Raw genomic sequence first — 25,398 nt, forward strand, 5'->3', positions numbered from 1 at the left:
AGCAATGCTGAAAAGAAATAACATCAATTTTTTTTTTAACCAGGAGTAAATTATTTCAATATTACAGTCCTCCTTTATAGATGAAAAGAAATTACTAACCAACATCTAAGGGTTTCCCTGGTAGCTCAGTGATAAAGAATCCACCTGCCAATGCAGGACACTTGGATTTGATCTCTGGGTCAGGAAGATCCCCTGGAGAAGGAAATGACAACCCACTCCAGCATTATTGCCTGGGAAATCTCCTGGTCAGAGGTGTCTAGGGGGTTGCATGCCTCCATGGGATCACAAAAGAATCAGACACGATTTAGTGACTAAACAAAAACAACAACCCAGCATCTATTATTAATAGAAAATGTACCTTAATTTACATTTTCCATGAGGGAGAGGAAAATCAAACACATAATTTGTCACTTTTCCTTTGGCAAAGAGTTGATCTGAGACACAGAAGTGCAGTTTAGGACTATTGTAAAAGTCTAGCCAACTGAAGTCTTTGGGATCTAATTTTCATTTTAAATAGTTTCAAGACTGGTTTAACAGACAGAAAGAACTCCCCGTGATATTTACAAAGGCTTACAATCCATATGTAGTTATCTGTTAGAGCACAAACAAAACATGACTTTTTCTCTCTAGAAAACATGTTTGATATGGTTTTCTTTCCTTCAGATGTGTGCATGGATAAATGGGCACCACATTTACTTTTCTCTAAATTTCTATTCAATCAGTATCTTCTATAGCAACAGCTGCTTCGTGGATTTCTGTATAGAATCTGTCATTAGAATGAAACAGAAATGACACTGAGAAAGTGAAATGGTGACTATGAAAGTCACTTTCATTGTGTAAAAACCACTACTCAAGTACCTATTATACTTAGGGTAGACTTTATATATTTTTCATGAAGGTGGCAATATTTGACTATGAATATGAATCAGACAAAACTAGAGGTTGAGAGGGTGATATCCTCATATTAACCTTGGAATGATATGTGTCAGATCACTGGTAAAGAGCAGCAAAACCATGAATAGAAATTCAGGAAGGTTTTAGGGAAGTATATGTTGTTTTAACCTGATTCCAGAAATCATTTGATACAATTATGACCTTTCCAGATCATACTGAATAAAATTAAATCTTTTTATTCACCAAAGGAATAATTATTAATATAAGTAAATCTTAAACAATATTTTGAAGGGTGAACTGATACACAAAGTCAGATCACTAGAATTTCAGCCACATTTTATTTCTTTGTTCTTCAATATTTTTATGGCTGTGTTTGAAACATATCTTTCAAGATACCAATGTCAAATATTTATCTCTTTTTAAGAGAGAAAGTAGCAGTAAAAATCATAAACAGAGAAAATACAACTCTTGAGAACAGTTCTCCTCAGATACCTTTAAAGATGAAATGTTAGATCTATAATTGTTACTTTGCTATCAGTGAGTGAAAAAGGCTAATGATAAATTTCCTTACTTGCATGGTTTAACTATAGACGTATAAGGCTTTACTAAGAATTTAGAAAAAAAAACATAGTATGAGAGAGATTTTTATAACAAAGTTATTCTAGTTCCAAGAAAACACACCAAATCCTGAAATTTTCATATCTGTTATAGCAGAAATAGTAACTTTTGCATTATTTATATCTTGTCTTTGAAAATTTGAAAAGTCTGGTGCAATCAAAATTAAAGTAACTTAACTTACTGGAGTTAAGCCATGAAAAGAGTTTTGAATTTTAAAATTCTTTATTTTGAGAATCATAAGAAAGAAACTTTGCCAAGATAGACAATAGTATAAAATATTATACTTACAATCTAGTTGTTTATAGCGATGAGAAATCAAAACACCTTTTGTTTTGTCAACATCTAAAGCTAGGTACTCTACTGAACCATGGCCAAATTTTTGCACTCGAAATACACCATTTTTAGGACCTGCTCCATATATATAATCTTCAAAGACATCAATCCTGTGTGGATGTAACAAACCTAGAATTTTTTAAAAGTGGAGTTATAAAAGTTGCAAATGTAAACAGTCAGTCCTAAGAAAACTAAGTTTATCCAAGATCATACTGAAAATCTTATTCCTGTTAACAAAAACTTTCAGAATTATAATATTTTAATATTAGCTATAAAATTGATAAGATTGATTTATTAGCAGTAATAATTACTGCAGTAATAATTAGCAGTAATAACTTACTGCTAATTTTATTAGCAGTAAAAATATGTGAGATATTAAACTTATCACTAAGAACATAAAAACCAATTCCATCATCACTTTAATCAATTTTACCATCACAAAGCATTTCCTGGAGGGCTTATTATACAGAATAATCTTTTCTGTTGTACAGTTTGCAAACATAAAGCTTACATGACATTGATAACCACCACTGCACAAAAACAGTTCACAAAATTCTCATTTTCTTGTTTTTCAGTTGCTCAGTTGTGTCCGACTCTTTGTGACCCCGTGGACTGCAGCACACTAGACTTCCCTGTCCTTCACTATCTCCCGGAGTTTGCTCAAACTCATCTATTGAGTCAGTGATGTCATCCAACCATCTCATCATCTGTCCCCTTGCTTCTCCTCCTGCCCTCAAACTTTCCTAGCATCAGGGTCTTTTCCAATGAATCAGTTCTCTGCATCAGGTGACCAAAGTATTGGAGCTTCAGCTTCAGCATCAGTCCTTCTAATGAATATTCAGGACTGATTTCCTTAAGGATTGACTGGCTTGATCTCCTTACTGTCCAAAGGACTCTGAAGAGTCTTCTCTGGCACCACAATTCAAAAATATCAATTCTTCAGCACTCAGCCTTTTTTCTGGTCCAACAGTCACTTTCATACATGGCTGTGGAAAAACCATAGCTTTGACTACCTGGACCTTTATCAGCCAAGTGATGCCTCTGCTTTTTAATATGCTGTCTAGGTTTGTCACAGATTTTCTTCCAAGGAGGAAGTCTTTAAATTTTATGGCTGCAGTAACTGTCTGCAGTGATTTTGGGGCCCAAGAAAATAAAGTCACCTTTCCCACTTTCTCTCCATTTGCCGTGAAGTGATAGGACTGGATGCCATGATCATACTATTTTAAATTTTGAGTTTTAAGCCAGCTTTTTCACCTTCCTCTTTAATCTTTATCAAGAGGCACTTTAGTTCCTTTTTTCTTTCTGTTATTAGGGTAGTGTCATCTACATATCTGAGGCCAATTATATTTCTCCTGGCAATCTTTATTTCAGCTTGTGATTCATTCAGCTGGCATTTCGCATGATGTACTCTGAATATAAGTTAAATAAGCAGGGTGACAATATACAGCCTTGACCTACTCCTTTCCCAATTTGGAACCAGTCCATTGTTTCATGCCCGGTTCTAACTGTTGCTTTTTGGCCTGCATACAGGTTTCTCAGGAGACAGGTAAGGTGGTCTGGTATTCCCATTTCTTGAAGAATTTTCCGCAGTTTGTTTTGATCCACAGTGGATGTTTTTATGGAACTCTCTTGCTTTTTCTATGACCCAGTGGATGTTGGCAATTTGATCTCTGGTTCCTCTGCCTTTTCTAAATCCAGCTTGAACATCTAGAAGTTCATGGTTCACATACTGCTGAAGTTTGGAGTTAAGGATTTTGAACATTACCTTGCTAGCATATGAAATGAGTGCAATTGTATGGTAGTTTGAGCATTCTTTGGCATTGCCTTTCTTTGGGATTGGACTGAAAACTGACCTTTTCCAATTCTGTGGCCACTGATGAGTTTTCCAATTGCTGACTTTAAAGTGCAGCAATTTCACAGTATAATCTATTAGGATTTGAAGTAGCTCAGCTGGAATTCCACCACCTCCACTAGCTTTGTTCGTAAAGATGCTTCCTAAAGCCCACTTGACTTCACACTCTAGGCTGTCTGGCTCTTTTTGAGTGACCACACCATCATGGTTATCCAGGTCATCAAGAAACTTTCTGTATAGTTCCTGTGTTCTTGCTACCTCTTCTTAATCTCTTTTGCTTCATTAAGTTTCTGCCATTTCTGTCTTTTATTGTGCCAGTCTTTGCATAAAATGGTCCCATGGTATCTCCAATTTTCTTGAAGAGATCCCTAGTATTTCCCATTCTGTAGTTTTCCTCCATTTCTTTGGATTGTTTACTTAAGAAGACTTTCTTGTCTCTCCTTGCTCTTCTCTGGAACCCTGCATTCAGTTGGGTATATCTTTCCTTTTCTCTTTTGCCTTTCACTTCTTTGCTTTTCTCAGCTATTTGTAAGGCCTCCTCAGACAACCACTTTGCCTTCTTGCATTTCTTTTTCTTGGGGATGGTTTGGTCACTGCCTCTTGTATGTTATGAACCTCTCTGTCCATAGTTTTCAGGCACTCTGTCTATCAGATCTTATCCCTTGAATCTATTTGTCACCACCACTGTATAAAATTAATGGTCAAATTAATTGTCTGAGCAATAATTTTATCAATCATAAATTGGTTTTGCATAGGGAAATAATCCCCCCAAATCTGACATTCTATTGTCTATTTTAGAAATAGGATAAAGAAAGCAAATTGGTGAATGTCAACCATATATACAATTAGTTTGGCTGAGAATAACAGTAATAATAATAATTTCTCACATTTATAAAATGGCTATTTTTTTTTTTTTACATTTAACCTAATTTTATTCATGCTTGCTTTGGGATGGGGAACAGATCATTCAGTAAAAACATACAGTAAAAACAAAATATGTCTTATCATGTACAACTTTTAAACTACAATAATGATGTACCTTAATTGCTTCCATGCACACAAGTCTAACATTACAGTTTTTTTAAAAAATAAACACAATTAAGACTTCTAGGAGCATTTTATAATAAAGTAATTCCTAATTTTTCTTTGTAGATAGATCAAGCACCTCCAAAATACAAATTCCTATACACAGTGAGCGCTTTACTTAAAAAAATATGGAATGCTTCATGAATTTGCGTGTCATCCTTGCGCAGGGGCCATGCTAATCTTCTCTGTATCGTTCCAATTTTAATATATGTGCTGCCGAAGCGAGTACTAAAACGGCTATTTTTAGAGATTTTTATAAAAATATATAACTTTGGTACTGAAATTTCTAAAAAGTGAAATAGCACCATTTATATTTTACTTATTATCTAAATGTTGTCAAACATAAAATGCCTTTTAATACGTTTTTTTTCTTTTATTGTTTCTTGAAATAGTAAAATATACACTCAAGCTAAAATGGGTTAATTTTTGTAATCAATTACATGAATGTTGAATTTTTTTTTTTCCATTTAGTGTTATTAAATAAAAAACACACTCTTCTAATACGGGCACAGTAACAGTTCAATGCAATTATTCCTCTAGCAACTTCTCTGCTTTTGCTTAAAAAGAAAAAAAAGAAAAAAAAGGAAGCAAAGAAGTAAAGCAAATCAGTATGCAAATATAAAACCTCAAGTATAAATTGTGAACAAATTGTGGTAAATAGCTAAGGGGTTTTGGTAGGAAAGAGAAAGAGAAAAAGAAGGGAAATAAATTAAGCAGAAAGAACTGAGGCTCCCTGGCAAGGAAAGTGTGAGTTACAGAAGGGAGTAAAAAATGAGAGTGAAAAACAGAAGATAGACATAGAGAGGGAGATAAAAAGGGTTCCATGAAAGCAGAGCACTGGTAGATTCTGCAGTCACTTGTAGGAGAAGTAAACTCTCATTTTTCACACATTGCTTTCACATGGATGAGAGTATCCCTATCAATTACCCATAATAATAAATGCTACTATGATGTTTTACCTATATAGTAACTCATTTCCTACTTATCACTGCAATTTGAAATAAAAATTAGTATTCCCATGCACTAATCTTGACTACTTGAAGTCATCTACTCAGAAAAGAACATCCACAGAAGCAACAAACAATATTTTCTGAATCCAGCAGCAATGCACCATGTTTGTCCTGGAGTCAAGAAGTTCTTCTGGTGTGGCCTCTTTGTTATTCTAAGTAGCAGGAATGAAAATTGTAATGAATAAGAGCTACAAGTAAGAGCTACAAGTAAGAGCTACAAGTTGAAATGAGATTCCCAGGTGGTAAAGAATCTACCTGCCAATGCAGAAGATGCAGGAGACACGAGTTTGATTCCTGAATGGGGAAGATCCCCAGGAGAAGGAAATGGCAACCCACTTTCATATTGCTGCCTGGGAAATCCCGTGGACAGTGAAGGCTGGTAGGCTACAGTCTGTGGGGTCACAAGGAGTCGGACACAACTGAGTACCCACGCACACACACACAAAGCTGTACACAGTAAGTTGAAAAGAGACATAAATTGAGGAAATACAGAAAGTAAGGCTTTCATAGTTATATCTATGCATCATTATTTAATATGCTCAATGGTAATCAGAGGCAGAAAGAAAAGCACTTCACAAACCTTGTTTGCTGGTGACAGAGACTACGGAATCAGAACCATCGTACAGAACGCTGCCGATAACAGAGAGTTCAAGATCAGCCCAGTATATCCGTTCACTGAAATGATCCACAGCCAGACCTGTAAAATCAGCACACACAGACAGATGCCAGCAATACGTTCGAGATTATTTAAAATTATGTTTCTTCTTTTTAATGTATTGTTATAATTGAACAATTTTTTTTCAAACACCTTAGAAATTACCTAGTCTATGTCATGGTAGTGCAAAAATCAGAAAAAATGAAATAACTTAATCTCTATATGTGTTAATAAATTACACAGAATTTATGTAATACAGCCTAGCAAAAAATATTTTTATTTCACATAGGAAAAGCCATCCTAAATACCTCTCCTTCCTACTCTTACTGGTTTCTTAATTACAGTTGTTTTCTAGAAAACTTTCTCATGACTTTTTTTTTTTAACCTTTATAGTACACACAGAATTAATTCATCTTTTAAATCATTTATGCAAACATTATTTAAAATAATTCCAGGTAATTAGCTATATTTTGAATCTTTTCATGAAGGTGCATTTTGCAGAAAATAAAAAGTTCATGAGCTTAATCATAAGATATTTTCACCAACTTGAGATGGCCTATAGTGTTATGAGACACCTGTGTGCATGCTGAAGTTTAAATTGAGTAAAGATTGATGTTTACAGTAGGGAATAATGAATAGTAAATTCCTTAATTAAGTTTCTCATTGTACTGACATTTTTCACTCTAATTTTTTACTCTAATCATTAATTTGCTCTGAGACTGCCACCTTTCTCTTCATTATCAGTATCTGTTAATGAATACCGCTGGACTAAAATGACATGCAGTAAAAAATAATGTTTTTCTATTTTTCAGTTTTTTATTTCATAATGGGATCTAGTCAGTGTCTTCTTGCACAAACATATCATCAACACATAGAATACCTTAGGTAAACTTCTTTCAGTTTAGAAAAGTAAGACCCATAACATATGAATTCTATGATAAATCTTTGCTGCTGTAGATATTCAATATTTAAAACATAGCTAGTCTTTAGATATGACATATGACACACTTTGAAACTACAATGCAATCAAAATACCTTTGGTATCTGAATGCTAAAAAGCTTTCTGAATGAGATCATTCAATAAAGAAAAAAATTGAGGAAATTTAATGCCATCTTAAAGGCAAGGCAACTGAATGAAAAGTATTTTTGAGTTTATACTTGTACTTCCTTGCAGATAGATCAAAACTTAACAATCAAAATGAAAACATATCATGGTGAAAATCACTTGGGAATAATTTTTCAGTAAAGTGTGTCTATCCCAAGTGTAATTAAACTAAATAAAAATATTTCTCAGGTATAATATAAAGATGCTCTATGTCCAATCAGCCTCTGAGAAATGACTTACCAATTAAAACAAGTGGCCTGTGTTTTACTAGCTTCTGCTCAATGATTAATTTGCTATTTGGAGTTATGGTGGATATTAGACCTTAGCTTTTTCATGTGTAATTATGAGTAACGTGAAACATAAAATGATCCAGCTTCTTGCTGCCACTATTCTACTTCAAAATCATTGTCTACAAAAGATTTAAAATGCTTTTCTTTTCTTTTTCACCAGTGTAATACAATAAAGTGGTAGATTTAAGGAAAAATAGTTGTTCTCAACCAAATTGATCTTTACATTTAAATATTAAATTTGTTAATCATAGAAATGAAGAAAACAATAGGTATTAATCTAATTTAATTACAAATATTGTTTTGCCAGATGCAACAGCAGTAAAAATTTTTCAAATGTGTCATACATTGCACTATTAGTCTAGGCTTAAGACACATACAGCTATAGTCCCATACTGTACTAGCTTGGATGGAATGACATCTAGATAAAAATTTTACCACAAGCTTTTAGATGAGTGGTATTTATATTCCCCTAAATCCACAAATCAATGACTTTGATTTTTTCCTTAAGCCATTTAATAAAAGAGATAGTCTTTTAAATTAAAAAGTTAAAGAAGAAATCAACTAACTTTTTGTTACAGAGATGAGTCAAGTTTATATGAAAGAACAAATTCATTTCTGTATCTTTAAAATATCACATCTTTTTTGTCTTTAATAAAGAAGCAATAATAAAGTGGAGAAAAAAATCAACTCCCAGGAAAGTCATTCTTATGTGAACTGGGAATGTTGAATATCTGGAACCAAGTCAGTGAAAGTGCAGAAAATTTTAAATAAAATATCTACTTGTTCTAATTGAGCATAATAGAAAGACAATTTGGAAATCTTATGAAAGAAAAAGTCCTGATAAGTTTTAGGAGCACATGATAAAGACCCTAATCATTTTTTTTAACATCTCCCATGGTATCAAGACTAAGCTTACATTTTAGGGAATTTTGAATCTAACTTTTAACTTTGAATTTTTCCAAGATCCTTCTACTAGTTTCCCTATTTCCACTGTAGTCTAAAAAAAAAAGACAGAAAATGGCAAAAGCAAAATCTTATGAGAACTGGTCACAGTACCAATGTGATATTTAACAGAGAAGACCTGGAGAAGAGAAATAAATTATGTTTTCAGAAAGGGAGAAAGAGATTATGTAGATTTCATGTTATAGGAAAGCTGAGATTTGTAAGGTAGTAATAACAAGCAAGTGTGCAATACACTACTCTTGATTTAAGAGGTGACAAAAGGGGTCCAAAAAAAGCTAAGGATATTTACCACTACATCAAATTTATTTAAAAATTTTTTTTAAAGTAATTTCTCAGGGAGCTTACCTATAAAAGGTTTTGGATATTAGACTATATTAAAGTTATTTTTACACATATATGTGCTTGTGTGTGAGTTTGTGTGCTCAGCTGCTCAGTCCTGTCAGACTTTTTGTGACACCTGGATTATAGCTCACCAGGCTCCTTTGTCCATGGGATTTCCCAGGCAAGAATATTGGAGTGTGCTGCCATTTCCTTCTCCATGGGATCTTCCCAACTCAGAGATTGAACCTGCATCTCCTGCTTGGTAGGCAGATTCTTTACCACTGAGCCACTGGGTTTCCCCTACATATATATGTATGTGTACACACACACACACACACACACACACACACACACAGAGTTATTTATGAGTGTTAGCAAAATAATGCATCAAGGAATTGAAAAATAGTCCTTAAGTGTTTATCGATCTCATTTAATTAGAGATCTTTCATTGGCCAAGGACAAAGAATTTGCCATGTGAATCAAATAATTATGACTGTACCAGGCCAGTATGTACTTCTTTATTTTTCTGTTTAGTCAGAAACTGCCACAATCTGAGAGGATGTAAAAGTAACATAAATAAGCTTTTGGATATCAAATAATATGGTATTTAAGCCAAACTCATGTAATTCTACATGCCCTTCTATTGGAGGGAAAAATGAAAAGCATTCATTTTTAAAAGAAAGTAATTAATACATATTTGTAAGGCATCTCCCTTGCACCATATACTGTCAGGCCCTAGTATGTAACAAAGATTGAAATAGATCATGTTCCTACTCTCATGGTACATCCTACTCACCCACCACACAATTGACTGAATCAGAATATAGATTATGCTTCTTGCATTTAATATTGGGCCTAAAACATTTATTAAAAGAGAACTTAATACCATAACATAGATTAAAGTACTAAAAATGGTATGCATTCATATCTTCAGTCATTCAACACATAATTAGTCTTGAGGAGAGTGGTGTAAGATGGCAGAGCAGAAGGACATGTGCTTATCTTCTTCTGCAAGAACTCCAAAACTACAACTCACTGCTGAAAAACCATCGATTGGAGAATGTTGGATCCCACCAAAAAAAGAAACCCCATGTCCAAGGGCAAAGGAGAAACTCCAACAAGATGGTTGGAAGGGAGAAATCACAATTAGAATCAAACCCCTTACCCACCAGAGATGCTCAGAGGGCTCAAACCTTGTGTGCACCAGGACCCCGAGACCCCACAGAGACTGAGCCAGAGCTGTGTTTGAATGTCTTCTGCAAAGGTACAGTTCAGCGGGGAGCTGCCGCAGGGGCAGAAGCTCTGGGTGCAGCAGACCTGGGTATGGCATCAGCCCTCTTGGAGGGGGTCACCATTAACCCCACCATAGAGCCACTAGAACTTACACAGGACCGGGGAAACAGGCTCTTGGAGGGCACAAACAGAATCTTGTGTGCACCAGAACCCAGGAGAAAGGAGCAATGACCCCACAAGAGGCTGATCCAGACTTGCCCGTGAGTGTCCAGGAGTCTCTGGCAGAGGCGTGGGTCGACAGTGCTCTGCTGAGGGGTCAGGGGCACTGACTGCAGCAGTGCATACATGGGGCCTTTTGAAGGAGGTCACCACTGTCTTCATCACCTCCACCATAGTCTGGCCTCAGGTCAAACAACAGGGATGGAACACAGCCCCACCCATCAATAGAAAATTGGATTAAAGTTTTACCGAGCATGGCCCTGCCCAGTTTCCCCCAGTCATTTTCTCTCATCAGGAAGCCTCCATAAGCCTCTTATCCTTATCCATCAGACGGCAGAGGGAATGAAAACCACAATCACAGAAAACTAACCAAACTGATCACATGGACCACAGCCCTGTCTAGCTCAGTGAAACTATGAGCCATGCCAGGTAGGGCCACCCAAGATGGATGGGTCTTGGTGGACAGTCCTGACAAAACATGGTCCACTGGAGAAGGGAATGGCAAACCACTTCAGTATTCTTGCCTTGAGAACCCCATGAACAGTACGGAAATGCAAAAAGGAATGACACTGAAAGATTAACTCCCCAGGTCGGTAGGTGCCCAATATGCTACTGGAGAAGAGTGGCAAAATAGCTCCAGAAAAAATGAAGAGACAGAGCCAAAGCAAAAATAACACCCAGCTGCGGACGTGATGGGTGATGGAAGTAAAGACTGATGCTATAAAGAGCAATATTGCATACGAACCTGGAATGTTAGGTCCATGAATCAAGGCAAATTGGAAGAAATCAAACAGGAGATGACAAGAGTGAACATCAACAACATTTAGGAATCAGTGAACTAAAATGTACTGGAATTGGTGAATTTAACTCAGATGATCATTATATCTGCTACTGTGGGCAACAATACCTGAAAAGAAATGGAGTAGCCATCATAGCCAACAAGAGTCAAAAATGTAGTACTTGGATGTGATCCCAAAAATGACAGAATGATCTCTGTTTATTTCCAAGGCAAACCATTCAATATCACAGTAATCCAAGTCTATGCCCTGACTAGTAATGCTGAAGAAGCTGAAGTTGAATGGTTCTATGAAGGCCTACTAGACTTTCTAGAAATAACACCCAAAAAAGATGTCCTCGTCTTTATAGCGGACTGGAATGCAAAAGTAGGAAGTCAAGAGCTACCTGGAGTAACATGGAAATTTGAACTTAGGGTACAAAACAAAGCAGGTCAAAGGCTAACATAGTTTTGTCAAGAGAATGCACTGGTCATAACAAACACCCTCTTACAACAACACAAGAAAAGACTCTACACATGGACATCACCAGATGGTCAAAATGGAATCAGATTGATTATATTCTTTCCAGCCAAAGATGGAGAAGCTCTATGTAGTCAGCAAAAACAAGACTGGGAGCTGACTGTGGCTCAGAGCATGAATTCCTTATTGCCAAATTTAGTCTTAAATTGAAGAAAGTAGGGAAAAACCACTAGACCATTCAGGTATGACTTAACAAATCCCTTACAATTGTACAGTGGAAGTGAGAAATAGATTCAAGGGATTAGATCTGATATACAGAGTGTCCGAAGAACTTTGGACGGGGCTTCCTGACACTGTGTACAGGAGGCAGTGATCAAGTTCATCCTCAAGAAAAAGAAATGCAAAAAGGCAAAATGCTTGTCTGAGGAGGCCTTACAAATAGATGAGAAAAGAAGAGAAGTGAAAGGCAAAGGAGAAAAGGAATGATAAACCCATTTGAATGCAGAGTTTCAAAGAATAGCAAGGAGTGATAAGAAAGCCATCCTCAATGATCAATGCAAAGAAATAGAGGAAAATATTAGAATGGGAAAGACTAGAGATCTCTTCAAGAAAATTAGAGATACCAAGGGAACATGTCATGAAAAGATGGACACAATAAAGGACAGAAATTGTATGGACCTAACAGAAGCAGAAGATATTGAGAACTGGTGGCAAGAATACAAAGAACTAAACAAAAAAGATCTTCATGACTTACCTCCAGATAACCATGATGGTGTGATTACTCACATAGAGTCAGACATCCTGGAATGTGAAGTCAAGTGGTCTTAGAAAGCATCACTACAAACACAGATAGTGGAGGTGATAGAATTCCAATTGAGCTATTTCAAATCTTGAAAGGTGATGCTGTGAAAGTGCTGCACTCAATATGCCAACAAATTTGGAAAACTCAGCAGTGACCACAGGACTAGAAAAGGTTAGTTTTCATTCTATCATTACCCAAAGAAAGGTAATGCCAAAGAATGTTCAAACTACCACTCAATTGCACTCATCTAACACACTAGCAAGTTAATGCTCAAAATTCTCCAAGCCAGGCTTCAACAGTACGTGAACTGTGAGCTTCCAGATGTTCAAGCTGGATTTAGAAAAGGCAGAGGAACCAGAGATCAAATTGCCAACATCTGTTGGATCATCAGAAAAGAGTTCCAGAAAAACATCTACTTCTGATTTATTGACTATGCCAAAGACTTTGACTGTGTGGATCACAACAAACTGTGGAAAATTCTTCAAGAGATGGGAATACTCAATCACCTGACCTGCTTCCTGAGATCTGCACATAGGTCAAGAAGCAACAGTTAAAACTGGACATGGAGCAGTAGACTGGTTCCAAATCAGGAACAGAGTACATCAAGGCTGTATATTGTCACCCTGCTTATTTAACTTATATACAGAGTACATCATGTGGAAGGCTGGGCTGGATGAAGCACAAGCCGGTATCAAGGTTGCTGGGAGAAATATCAATAACCTCAGATATGCAGATGACACCACCCTTATGGCAGAAAGTGAAGAACAATGGAGCCTCTTGATGAAAGTGAGAAGAGAGTGAAAAAGTTGGCTTAAAACTCAACATTCAGAAAACTAAGATCATGGCATCCAGTCCCATCAGTTCATGACAAATAGATGGGGAAACAATGTAAACAATGAGAGATTTTATTTTTTGAGGCTCCAAATCACTGCAGATGGTGACTGCAGCCTTGAAATTAAAAGATGCTTGCTCCTTGGAAGAAAAGCTATGACCAACCTAGACAGCATGTCAAAAAGCAGAGATATTACTTTGCCAACAAATATCTGTCTAGTCAAAGCTATGGTTTTTCCAGTAGTCTTGTATGTGTGTGAAAATTGCACTATAAAGAGAGCCGAGTGCTAAAGAATTGATGCTTCTTAACTGTGGTGTTGGAGAAGACTCTTGAGGGTCCCTTGGCCTGCAAGGAGATCCAACCATTTCATCCTAAAGGAAATCAGTCCTGAATATTCATTGGAAGGACTGATGCTGAAGCTGAAACTCCAATACTTTGGCCACCTGATTCAAAGAACTGACTCATTAGAAAAGACCCTGATGTGGGAAAGATTGAAGGCGGGAGGAAAAGGGGATGACAGAGGATGAGATTGTTGGATGGCATCACCAATTTGATGAATATGAGTTTGAGTATGCTCTGGAAGTTGGTGATGGACAGGGAAGTCTGACATGCTGCGATCCTTGAGGTCGCAAAGACTAGGACATGACTCAGTGACTGAATATATACTAACTATAGGGAATATTCCACAGGGGATATATCAAGAGTATTCATAATGGTGTTGGTTTAAGCTATTTATGATCTTGTTGGGCACATAGATTATACATTAAAGCATTAAAGAATCAATGACTATATATCCTTAAAGCAATAGGTTATTGAGAACCAAGTATGGAGGTAAGCAGTTCTTCCGATGCCCAGAGAATTGAGGTATCCTTTTGATTTCAGAAAGTACGCAATAATAGTGCTGGTGGTGAACAAACACAGGGCTACCTGGGTGGTGGGCTAACTATACAATCAGATAGTACAGTTCTAACCTTTAAATGCACAGGAGTTACATAAAGGGATAGAGAAGTTTATATCTACTCCTATTGCTGTTCATGATACTAGTATCACTTACACTCTATTGAGGTATAGAGCGTAACCAAATGCACTGTATCCTAGTGCACAGAGTCTTCATGTTTGTGTAAAGGAAAAATAGCGTTTTCTATAAAGCCTAGATGCAAATAACAAGATATTACACTTGGAGAGAAAAAGAGGTATTATTATAGTTACTGATTTCAGTTTCATAACTTTGGAGTCAGGGCAAATATTTAGAAACATACACCAAGAAAAGAGACAATATAGGTATAAAAAATCTAAGATGTTTCTAAGAAACCATAAGCAATTAATGTACTTGTATGGAAGGATATCTTATAAAATATATTTGCATAAGTGCACATTTTCTCTGGCATATTAATATAATGTATACATATATGTGTGTGTATATATATATACTACAGATACCGAATGATCATCAACTTTCCATTGTTACTTTCTAATATAATGCTATTTATGAAATCTAAATTATCTATTATTTCCTAAAAATCTTCTGATATTATTTTTTATTTATTTGTATATCAGTAACATTTGGCTTGTGATACTGAAGACTTATTAATCACTATAAATTTAAGAGAGATGAAAAGATAATAGTGAGAGACATTTCTCCTTGATGGAATAAAATCCTCCCTAATAATACAAGACTAGCATTTCCAATATTAAGAAATTCAATAAGCAGGTGGGCATTAGATAAAGCAGTAGATTTTACATGTAGCTTATGGATTTTTAAAAATCTTTTAGAATTTGAACATATAAAATGAGAATACTAGTCAACGAAATACACTAAATGATATTTATAAACATGCATGAAAATATTTTAAAAAATTGATATTAGGGAGTTATGGGCTTCCTTGGTGGCTCAGTCAGTAAAGAATCCACCTGCAATGTGGGAGACCTGGGTTTGATCCCTGGGTTGGAAGATATCCTGGAGGAGGGAGTTATGGTGGATATTATATAAGATACACAAGTAAGGTTTTAGTATTAATACATGGCTTATTATTCCTATAGTTATTCTTAGCCTCTTAGATATTCAAGAAACTATACCAATTAATTTACATTGGTTTTAATATCTGATTTAAGTGAATTATATCAATTCTCCGTAAGGTAAATATTATCATATGCAATTTACAAGTGAGAACTTCGGTGCTCAAAAGTTTATACAGGTTGCTCAATTCTAACACAAACCTATATAAATTCAAGGCTAAGACTCTTTCTACTACTCTGTATTCCGTGTAAGGCACTATGCTATGTCCAATTGAGTATATCATCTTCCTTTTGAAACTTTTCTGTCAGCTACTGTGCTACTGAATTCTGTTGCTTTGCTCCTATTGCTCAAACACCTCTGTTGTCTGCACTTTTGACCTTGACTCTTCTAAACATAACCATCTCACACATTTCTGCCTTTTCTGACTTCAGAAGCTTCTTTGTTTCACCCTCCCTCATCCATCTCAACAACTCCAGCAAGTTTCAATGATCAACTTTTTGTTGCTAATTCCTCAAATTAAGTTTCTAGTTCTGCTTTGAGTTTCAGAACTAAAACTTCCAATAATCTGTGAGATACCTTCATCTGAGGGCTTCCCAGGTGGCGCTAGTTGTAAAAAATCTGCCTGCCAATGCAGGAGATGCAAGAGACGTGGGTTTGATTCCTGGGTCAGGAAGATCCCCTGGAATAAGAAATGGCACCCCACCCCAGTATTTTTGCCAGAAAAATCCCACGGACAGAGGAGTATGGTGTGCTACACTGCATGTGGCTGCAAAGAGTAGAGCGACTGAGCATACACACACACACACACACACACACACACACCCCTCCATCTCATTGATTTAGCTTGGCCATGTCTACAACGGCAACACATGATAACCAGGGAATAGCATTCCCTTCATAAACAGACTTCCCAAGAACCCCTGTCTCAGGCTCCCTCCTGAGGATCTCAGATGCAATCCTGCACATTGCTTCCTGAGTCATACTTTAAAATGAAAATAATGTCATGAACACTATGACTATGAAAGTGAAAGTAAGTGAAAGTCACTCAGCCGTGTTCTACCCCATGGACTATACAGTCTCCAGGCCAGAGTACTGGAGTGGGTAGCCTATCCCTTCTCCGGGAGATCTTCCCAACCCAGGGATCAAACCCAGGTCTCCCACATTGCAGGCAGATTCGTTTCCAGCTGAGCCACAAGGGAAACCCAAGAATACTGGAGTGGGTAGCCTATCCCTTCTCCAGCAAATCTTCCCGACCCAGGAATCAAACTGGGGTCTCTTGCATTGCAGGTGGATTCTTTATCAACTGAGCTAGCAGGGAAGCCCTTACTATGACTATGTAAGATGTTAAATAAGACAAATTTTTTTTAGATCAATTGTCTGACTTTTCTATAAGTCTAAAATTAATCAAAAATAAAAAAGTTAAGGGGAAAAAAAAAGTAAAAAAGTTCTTTAAAATTAAAATTGTGTTTGAACAGATTATGCCACTTTCCTCAATACCCTCAAATGCCAGAACAGAATCTAATCCTTATCAGGGTTTCAGGTCCTAGATGATCTGCCTCTGGTAACCTTGTCATTCTCACATATCCTATTCTCCATATGCTCATGTGGAGCACATGCTCATGAGAATATGAGCACGTGAGAATATGAGCATGTGATAATAAGCTCATATGCTCAATCTCCAGTTGCTCATATGTTTCAAGGCATACAATCATCCCATGGTATCCACAGGGAATTGGTTATAGGATCCTCTGTGGGTACCAGAACCCACTGATGCGCAAGTCTTTTACATAAAATGGCATATTACACTCAGCCCTCGGAATCAGCGGTTTCAGCAAATTCAGCCTACCATAGATATAGAGGGCCCATTGTCGTAACATCACTGCTGTTTTTCTCGTGTGCTAGATTCATTCCTAACTCATGACTTGCATTCTTTCTGCTTGGAAAGCTCTTTCCTCACATATGCACATAGCTTGCTATCTCTCTTTATTCAGCTATCTTCTCAAATATCACCTTTCTAGGGATGACTTCTCTGATAATCATAACTAAAATAGTACTCTCTCATAACTAGGCATCCCTCATGTTTTTTTTTTTTTCTTTATGGTTTTTATATACATCTGACATGATGTATCCTACATGTTCTATCCTATACAGGAAGGTCAGTTTCACAAGAATCGGAATTCTCTTAACAAGGGCAGGAACTATTTCTACAGCATTTGGAACAATTTCTGGTACCAGGTGAGTCTTTAATTAGTGTTTGTTAAATCATTGACAAGAGACACATCTATATAAATGAACTCAATCCCAAGCGTGCCTCCCTTCTGTAAGGGTAAAAACAATCTATTTGGAGGAAAAGGCAGAAAGTACATTAAAAGTATATATATCTATATATACACATATATATACCAACTAAATATAATGTTGCTACCGTGAAACAGACTTCAAAGCCTCACTGTTAAATAACATGTGTTATAGAAAACATATGCTGTACTTCTGATGCAGATGTCGTGGATGGCAGTGGGGAGGGAGTAAAAAGCTCTGAGGCTTCTACATTGTGAAAATGTTTTATTGAGGAATGCCTAAATTTAGACCTTACAAGACTGATAAAATTCAGGGACTTCCCTGGTGATCTGGTGGTAAAAACTTGGTGCTTCAAATGCAGGGGCTGTGGGTTTGATCCCTGGTTGGGGAAGTAAGGGGCTTCCCAGGTTGTTCAGCGGTAGAGAAGCAGCCTGCCAGTGCAAGAGACGCAAGAGACGCAGAGTGATCCCTGGTTGCGGAAGGTCCCGTGGAGAAGGAAACGGCAACCCACTCCAGTATTCCTGCCAGGAGAATTCCGTGGGCAGAGAAGTCTGGTGTGCTACAGTCCATGGCGCCACAAAGAGTCTCATGCAATTTAGTGAATGGGCACAGCGCAACGGGGGACCAAGCTTCCATACACCACGAGGCCAAAAGTATTAGAAAAAAAGAGCAAAAATGATTGACAAGATTCAGCTGAGTACAGAGAAGTTGGATGGCTACTGTAGAAGAGGGATCTGAGAGGAAAATGGTGTGGGAGAAAGAACAGGAATGCAGAAAATAAACTGAGTTCTGAAGCAGTCTGGGAAGTACAGTGTGGACTGGGCTGATGGTTTAGATGACGTGCTGGAAAGGAGATTAAAGCTAGATTGAAAGAAGCTGTGAATGTCTTTCATACCTCTTTTTCACAAAGGTTATTTGCATGTTACCACCTCTCTGTCCATTTAGTCTCTTATGCTCTAGCAGTTTACCATCTCTCCCAATATCATTAACATATAGCTGTAAAAACATCCTAATACAGTGCTATAAACTGTCAACATTTCATGCAGGTGAAGTCCTAGCAGCCTTATAACTTAGGTAATTTTCAAATAACATCCCTGTAATATCACCAACAGTATGATAAGAACCTGAGGTTCAAGTTGGGAAACTATGACATGAAATGTTAATGAATTTTATAAAGTCATGCTATAAATTATTTTGTCTGCTTTCAAAAATGACTATGTTGCCAAATAGAACCAGAAATCACGGCAACACTATCATATTTAGCATACTATTTCACATGCTATTCTATGTTATTGGAGGGTAATTGCTTTACAGTGTTTTGTTACTTTCTGCTGTACAACGTGAATCAGCTATATATATACACACATCCCCTCCTTCTCGATCACCCCTTCCGCCTCTCCCGTCCCGCCCCTCTCGGTCATCACAGCACCGAGCTGAGCTCCCTGTGGAATACCGCAGCTTCCCACTAGTTACCTATTTTCCACACGGTAATGTATAAATGTCAGTGCTACTCTCTCACGTTGTCTCACCCTGCTATTTCATATTTTAGACAGCGTGGAAAACATAGCATACCTGTAGGTCTCTGTAAATTCTTTTGTACTAAAATCCTTCTCAGAGTACCATCCATGGCCGCCTCTTCTATGTGGGAGTGGTCCCCAACGACGGTCCAGTACATCATCCTGAAGAGATAGGTCAAAGCTGATTAGCCTGGTGACGATGCTGGCACAGCCCCAAACAAGGGCTTAGAGTCCCTGATGAAGGGACGGACTCTAAATGTATAGAGAGACCTCCAAGAGAGGGCCGTAGGAATCAAGGTTTTAAATAGTCATACACTAGTGTCAATCTCTCAGTTGTGTCCGATTCTTTGCAACCCCATGGACTGTAGCCCACCATGCTCCTCTGTCCACGGGATTCTCCAGGCAAGAGTACTGGAGTGGGTTGCCATTTCCTTCTCCAGGGGATCTTCCTGATCCAGGAATTGAACCCACGTCTCCTGAACTGCAGGCAGATTCTTTGCTAACTGAGCTATGAGGGAAGCCCATATCGCCTACTAAAATTTGAGAGTTACTGTTTAGCAGGATAAACTGAGGTTCACTTGATTCCCAAAGCTCAATTTTGAAAATTTCTTTAGAAGAAGAATATCTCTAACACTTGAAACCATCTTCTTATTGTGTCAGAATTCATTAATATGGTTGATACATCAATATGCTTTCTTTTATGATAAAGAAACTATTTTCTCAAACAGAAATAATTTTCTCACTTAGAAGATACCACATTGCATAATTCTATTAAGTAAATTGCTTCTTTTTACTCAGGATCTAATCATCCACTTTATGGATGACTAGGAGCTTTATTTAACATTTCCCTATTTCTTTTTTGGTCAGTGCTTACAAATGAAAAATAAAATAATAAAAAAGAAATACAAATCAAGTAAAATAAAGGATATATTTATATTAAATTTTTAAAGTTTGTTTATACATATGCTTTCATTTTTTATTACCAGAAATAGCCCAAATCACTAATAACTCTATACTTAAAATGGCTAAATATTATATGTAATATCTCAAAAAATCAGTTTTAGATTAACAATAGTGGTTACACTTTTCATATCAGTTTCATTAATCTGAATGTACACATAACATATACAGACATTAAATGTATAAAGTACATTTATACAAATGTTCAGAGAAAAACACAAATTTTTCACCACCATTTGGTATGAAAAGGACATGCTTTTGTATAGAAGGAGTAGAGGGATTTTCACAAGTCTTGTGACTCTGTTATATGTTGAACACTCATCTAGAAACAACACTACAGAACATAGGTGGGACAATCTCTAAAAATGGACAGTCATATCAAGAAACATCAATAGCCATGTTATTAACCTACCCTCTTTTAGGATTTACAGCAATGGCATAGGGTTCTCCAGCCATGTTTGTTAAGAGTCTGGTACAGTTGGGGCCACTCAGCTGCCCTACGTTGATAGAGTACCTCAGACTGGTCCAGTGAGTAGTGTAATAACTGAACCAGTGCATTCGAGAATGGTCGGTCCAATAGATATTTCCAGCCACCCAGTCAACTGCAATGTCCCTGGGCCTTCTAAATTCAGGACACTAAAAGAAAACAAAACAACAAACCACAGTATTTTCAAAAGCAAATTGGTGGAGTTTTCTACATCTATATATTGAGATTATTTTGGAACCATATTAACATGATCAGGTATTAATTATTATATCGATTTTTAAATATACTTTCTTCTTACTTTTTATAGCTATATAATTTCATAAGTCCTAAGCATACAGTTCATTGGAACTTTACCTATCACTGCTCCTGTTTAACTGCCACCCCGTTAGAATATTTCCAGAATTGTAGAAGGTTCACTTATGACGTCTACCAGTTAGTATTTCCCTTAGAATAAGCATAATTCTAATGTCTAACGTCATGGATTAGTTTAAACAAATCCACATAAACATCATTGTACTCTTCAATTCCTGATCTTTATTCAACATCATGTCCATGTATCCATATTGTTGTGTATGTCAGTTATTAATTGTTTTTATTTCTGGATAATATTTAACTTCATGAATATATATCAAATTGTTTACCATTTTACTGGTAATGTGTATTTTGTTTGTTAATAATTTTAGGCCATTACAATAAAAATTATGAATATTCCTGTAGGTATCTTTTGGTGGACATGAACTCTCATTTGTATTGAATATTTAATAAGAAATAGAACTGTTGAAGCCCAAGGTATACATATGTTTGCTTGAATAGATAGGGTTAGAATTTTCTTTCAAAGCATCTCTACTAATATTCACTCTTTTCAGCAATTTAATAAAGTTCCAGTTGTTCTGCATCCTTACCATATATAATTTGATTTAAAATCAAAAAGAACGTTAATACAAATAGGCACATTTAGAGAGATGCTATATTAAAATGTCTTTTGAGGAAAGTTACAAATGCTGTCATTTATATTAAATCTGCTAGCTTGGATTTTCTGTGTAATAGTATATTACTGAATTATTGTGAGACAAAGGTAAGAGAGTTCATTGGGAATAGACAGCAAGGAAAATAACGTATGCTCTGTGCCCTTCAATTAACTTGATCACTTTGAGCTGAAGCTAGTGTAATAATTAATTTGACATGATCGAGTTTATTGTGCATAGCCAAAAGTGAGAAGGAATTCTCAGGGGTATTATATCAAGACTAGAAACAATTACTTGAAGGTGATTATAACTAGACATGTCATCAATGTGTAAAAGCATCGTTAAGACCTGGTTACAAGTGGAAATGTGGGTTTTTAACAGATGACTATATCTTCTGTGTTTTACTAGTGAGCACATTTTGTTAAATTGTGCTTGGGTTAAAAGCAAACAGACTGAACTTCTCAAAAAGAACATGAGATGCCAAGAAATAAGAATTGCAAGTCACCATCTGCTGTGTGATTACTGAGATCTTAAGGAAGGAAAATTAGGCTCAAATTAAACACAGAACCTTTAGAAATTTCTAATGACCTTTATTATCAGTCTTTTCACTGATTGATTTAAAAACTAAACTTTTGAAATATTACAATGCCTTATTTCTCTACTCTAATCGTAAACACTATCCATCTACCCAACGATAGCTCATAGCTACCTAAAGTTAAATGAAAAGTACTCTGAAATACAATATAATCTAAACATTCCATACAAATAATATTTATAAATGGGTAAAATATAAAGATTTATCCTAGCCAAACCACAAAATAATTTCCAAGTGTTTCAGTGTCATTTAAATTAAATGTAATTGCTGTTTTTTATTTGAAAGTATTTAAAAGTAAATTTATCTACAAATGGTATGGGCATGTCAACGTAAATCTTAAATTTATAAACATGAGAGAAAATGGGAGAAAATAACCATTATGAACTGTATAAAGCCTTTTGGAGCATATTTATCTTTTTTAAAACCACTGGAGCAATCTTTCACCATGCATTTGCCCAGCATGAACATAGACGAATACCCTATTTTGCCTTTGGTGATGTTTGGTGGTTTAGTCGCTAAAGTGTGTCCTACTCTTGAGACTCCATGGACTGTACACCATGAGGCTCCTCTGTCCATGAGATTCCCCAGGCACAGATACTGGAGTGGATTGTCATTTCCTTCTCCAGGGAATCTTCCCAACCCAGGGATAGAAGCTGGGTCTCCTGAATTGCAGGTAGATTCTTTATTGATTGAGTCACCAGAGAAGTCCACATTTGCCTTTCTAAAATGTTAATATACTCCATGATTTTTCTGTCTTAGTGGTATCCTTGCTAAATAGGACATATTTTATGCCAAGTTTCACTTTTTTTAATTTAATATTTTCATTTTGTTTCACTCATGCTCAAAAAAGAGCTGGTCATCTTTCCATTCCATATTTATATTCCTGTTCTGCTAACAGTTAAAACCTCAAATTCCTAATGATCATGGAACATTCAGAAGTCTGATTTTGTGATACTTTTCAGAAAAACTGGCTGGTGAAAATTCTATTAATGGTGAATTCCAAGAGGATATATAGAAGTTAGGTCACATTACTAGAATAAATGTTACTTTTAAATGCTGAGCACAAGATACACTGATGAGTTATAGAGCCATTTAAATCCACATAGTTATTCTCTGGTTCCTTGATCAAGGAATCTCTAATGTCATTCCCGTATCAACTAAGGTAGTTAGAATATGGTGTAAAGGATGGTCACACCCAATAAATTCAACCTAAAGTCATGAATCATCAGTGACAAGATGATTCTCAGGGAATTATGGCAACCAGGTGAAGATGTTACTAGGTATTCATTCCTAATGACTCATAACATACTGAATGCTCAGTAATTCTTATCACTGAAAAGAGCAAGATTGAACAGAAGATGAACAAGAAGAAGAAGACAGAAACAAGATGGTCTTATTGTTAGGGAAACCATGGCCAAATTAGGAAATCACTATAAGTGAGTTCTATAGAAATAAATAATCCAGCTTGACCAGGATTGCATTGAAAGTGAAACTGAAAGTCACTCAGTCGTGTTAGATTCTTTGCAACCCCATGGACTATAAAGTCCATGGAATTTTTCAGGCCAGAGTGCTGGAATGGGTAGCCTTTCCCTTCTCCAGGGTACCCTCTCAACCCAGGGATTGAACCCAGGTCTCCCACATTGCAGGTGGATTCCTTACCAGCTGAGCCACAAGCAAAACCCAAGAATACTGGGGTCCTTCTCCAGGGGATCATCCTGACCCAGGAATCGAACTGGGGTCTCCTGCATTGCAGGCAGATTCTTTACCAACTGAGCTATCAGGGAAGCCTGATAGGGAGGATTGCACTAATCATCTAAAAGGGAATCTCATATTGAATGAATGTTGGTTGAAGAGTGGAAGGCAAATTATTGGTGGGTCTTATGGAGAAGTTCAAAATCAATCAGGTAAACACAAAAAATGGGAAAACATAGGAAAAGTAAACAGAAGTTCTTGGCCTAGAATGGAGACTGAAATGAATAACCAAAACAGGATGGTTACGCCATTTGTCTTGAGAGAGACTGAAAAACAACCAAACACATCAGATTGGAAGCATGGAGAGAATATGAAACACTAATTTGCCTCTTTGGCTCCCACTCTAGGCAGAGAGACCAATGAACTAGAGGCGCTAATGCAGTATATCATGTTTAAGAGATAGCAGAGGTGTGTGTTTACCCAGACAACAAAAGGCATTTCTCATTTTTTTTGCACAAAGTAGAAGACACATTTTGATGGCTTTCTCCAGACAGATGATTTCTTTCCTAATAAGCTCTCTAAATACACAGACAAAGTTTTGAGGCCTGAGGCATTCTTCTTTATAGAGATATATTAGTTGAATGAATGAAATGCTTAAATCTTGCCAAAAAATTGGCAGCTTGATTGTAACACAACTAGAGGTTACTGCTTTAAACTACTAATCCTTTACAGCTGCAGACTGTAAGGTATCTGTCATAGTGCCAGCTTCAGTAAACTAAAGATATAAGTCACTAAAGACATTTGTTTTAAATCGAGGAAAGAGGAAAATCTATAAAAGGAGTATTCAAACATTTGAACTGAGGAAATCCTGTCTTTTTTAAAACAAAATTCCTATAGTTAGGTACATAACTTGAGAAAATATAGTTAACACAAGGATAGATTGAAGTTGCCACATATTTCATTTGTTCCTGATTTTTCATCTTTGTATACATACCAGAAAATTCAGTCCATTTTGATGAAGTTAATTATCCCCTGATGCAATGCTAGTAAAACACAGATATAACAACACTGTAAAGAACTTGTGTGTGTGTGGTGGGATGTGGATGGTGGTGTCCATATGTAAGGATAAGATTATTTACAGTTTTGTTCACAAAATGTGAATAAGATTAAATTCTCATAAATTAGTCAATACTACATTGCAGGCAGATTCTTTACCATCTGAGCCACCAGGGATGCCCAAGAATATTGGAATGGGTAGGAATTGAACCGGATTCTCCTGCACTGCAGGCATATTCTTACGAGCTGAGCTACCAGGGAAGCTCAATAGTAAAGTAAGGACTACACACAAATTCTGAACATTACTAAATTCTATGGCTTAGTAATGGTCTACAATACCTA

General features: G+C 36.5%; 1 protein-coding gene and 1 non-coding gene across 2 annotated transcripts in view; both read right to left on the bottom strand.

The window, feature by feature from the left end:
* Window positions 1-25,398, bottom strand: part of LRP1B (LDL receptor related protein 1B) — a 1,678,044-nt gene that overhangs the window by 107,639 nt on the left and 1,545,007 nt on the right. Inside the window, exons 78-81 of the mRNA XM_065928990.1 lie at window positions 20,674-20,897; window positions 19,357-19,463; window positions 6,374-6,490; window positions 1,801-1,974 (exon numbers count right to left, since the gene is read on the bottom strand). Coding sequence (XP_065785062.1) covers window positions 1,801-1,974; window positions 6,374-6,490; window positions 19,357-19,463; window positions 20,674-20,897 — 622 coding nt within the window. The remainder of the gene's footprint in view (window positions 1-1,800; window positions 1,975-6,373; window positions 6,491-19,356; window positions 19,464-20,673; window positions 20,898-25,398) is intronic.
* LOC136165618 (U6 spliceosomal RNA) lies at window positions 4,906-5,012 on the bottom strand. The gene has a single exon (XR_010662625.1). It is a non-coding gene; the product is annotated as a U6 spliceosomal RNA (small nuclear RNA).

Source organism: Muntiacus reevesi, chromosome 3, assembly GCF_963930625.1.
Source record: "Muntiacus reevesi chromosome 3, mMunRee1.1, whole genome shotgun sequence".
Taxonomy (NCBI): domain Eukaryota; kingdom Metazoa; phylum Chordata; class Mammalia; order Artiodactyla; family Cervidae; genus Muntiacus; species Muntiacus reevesi.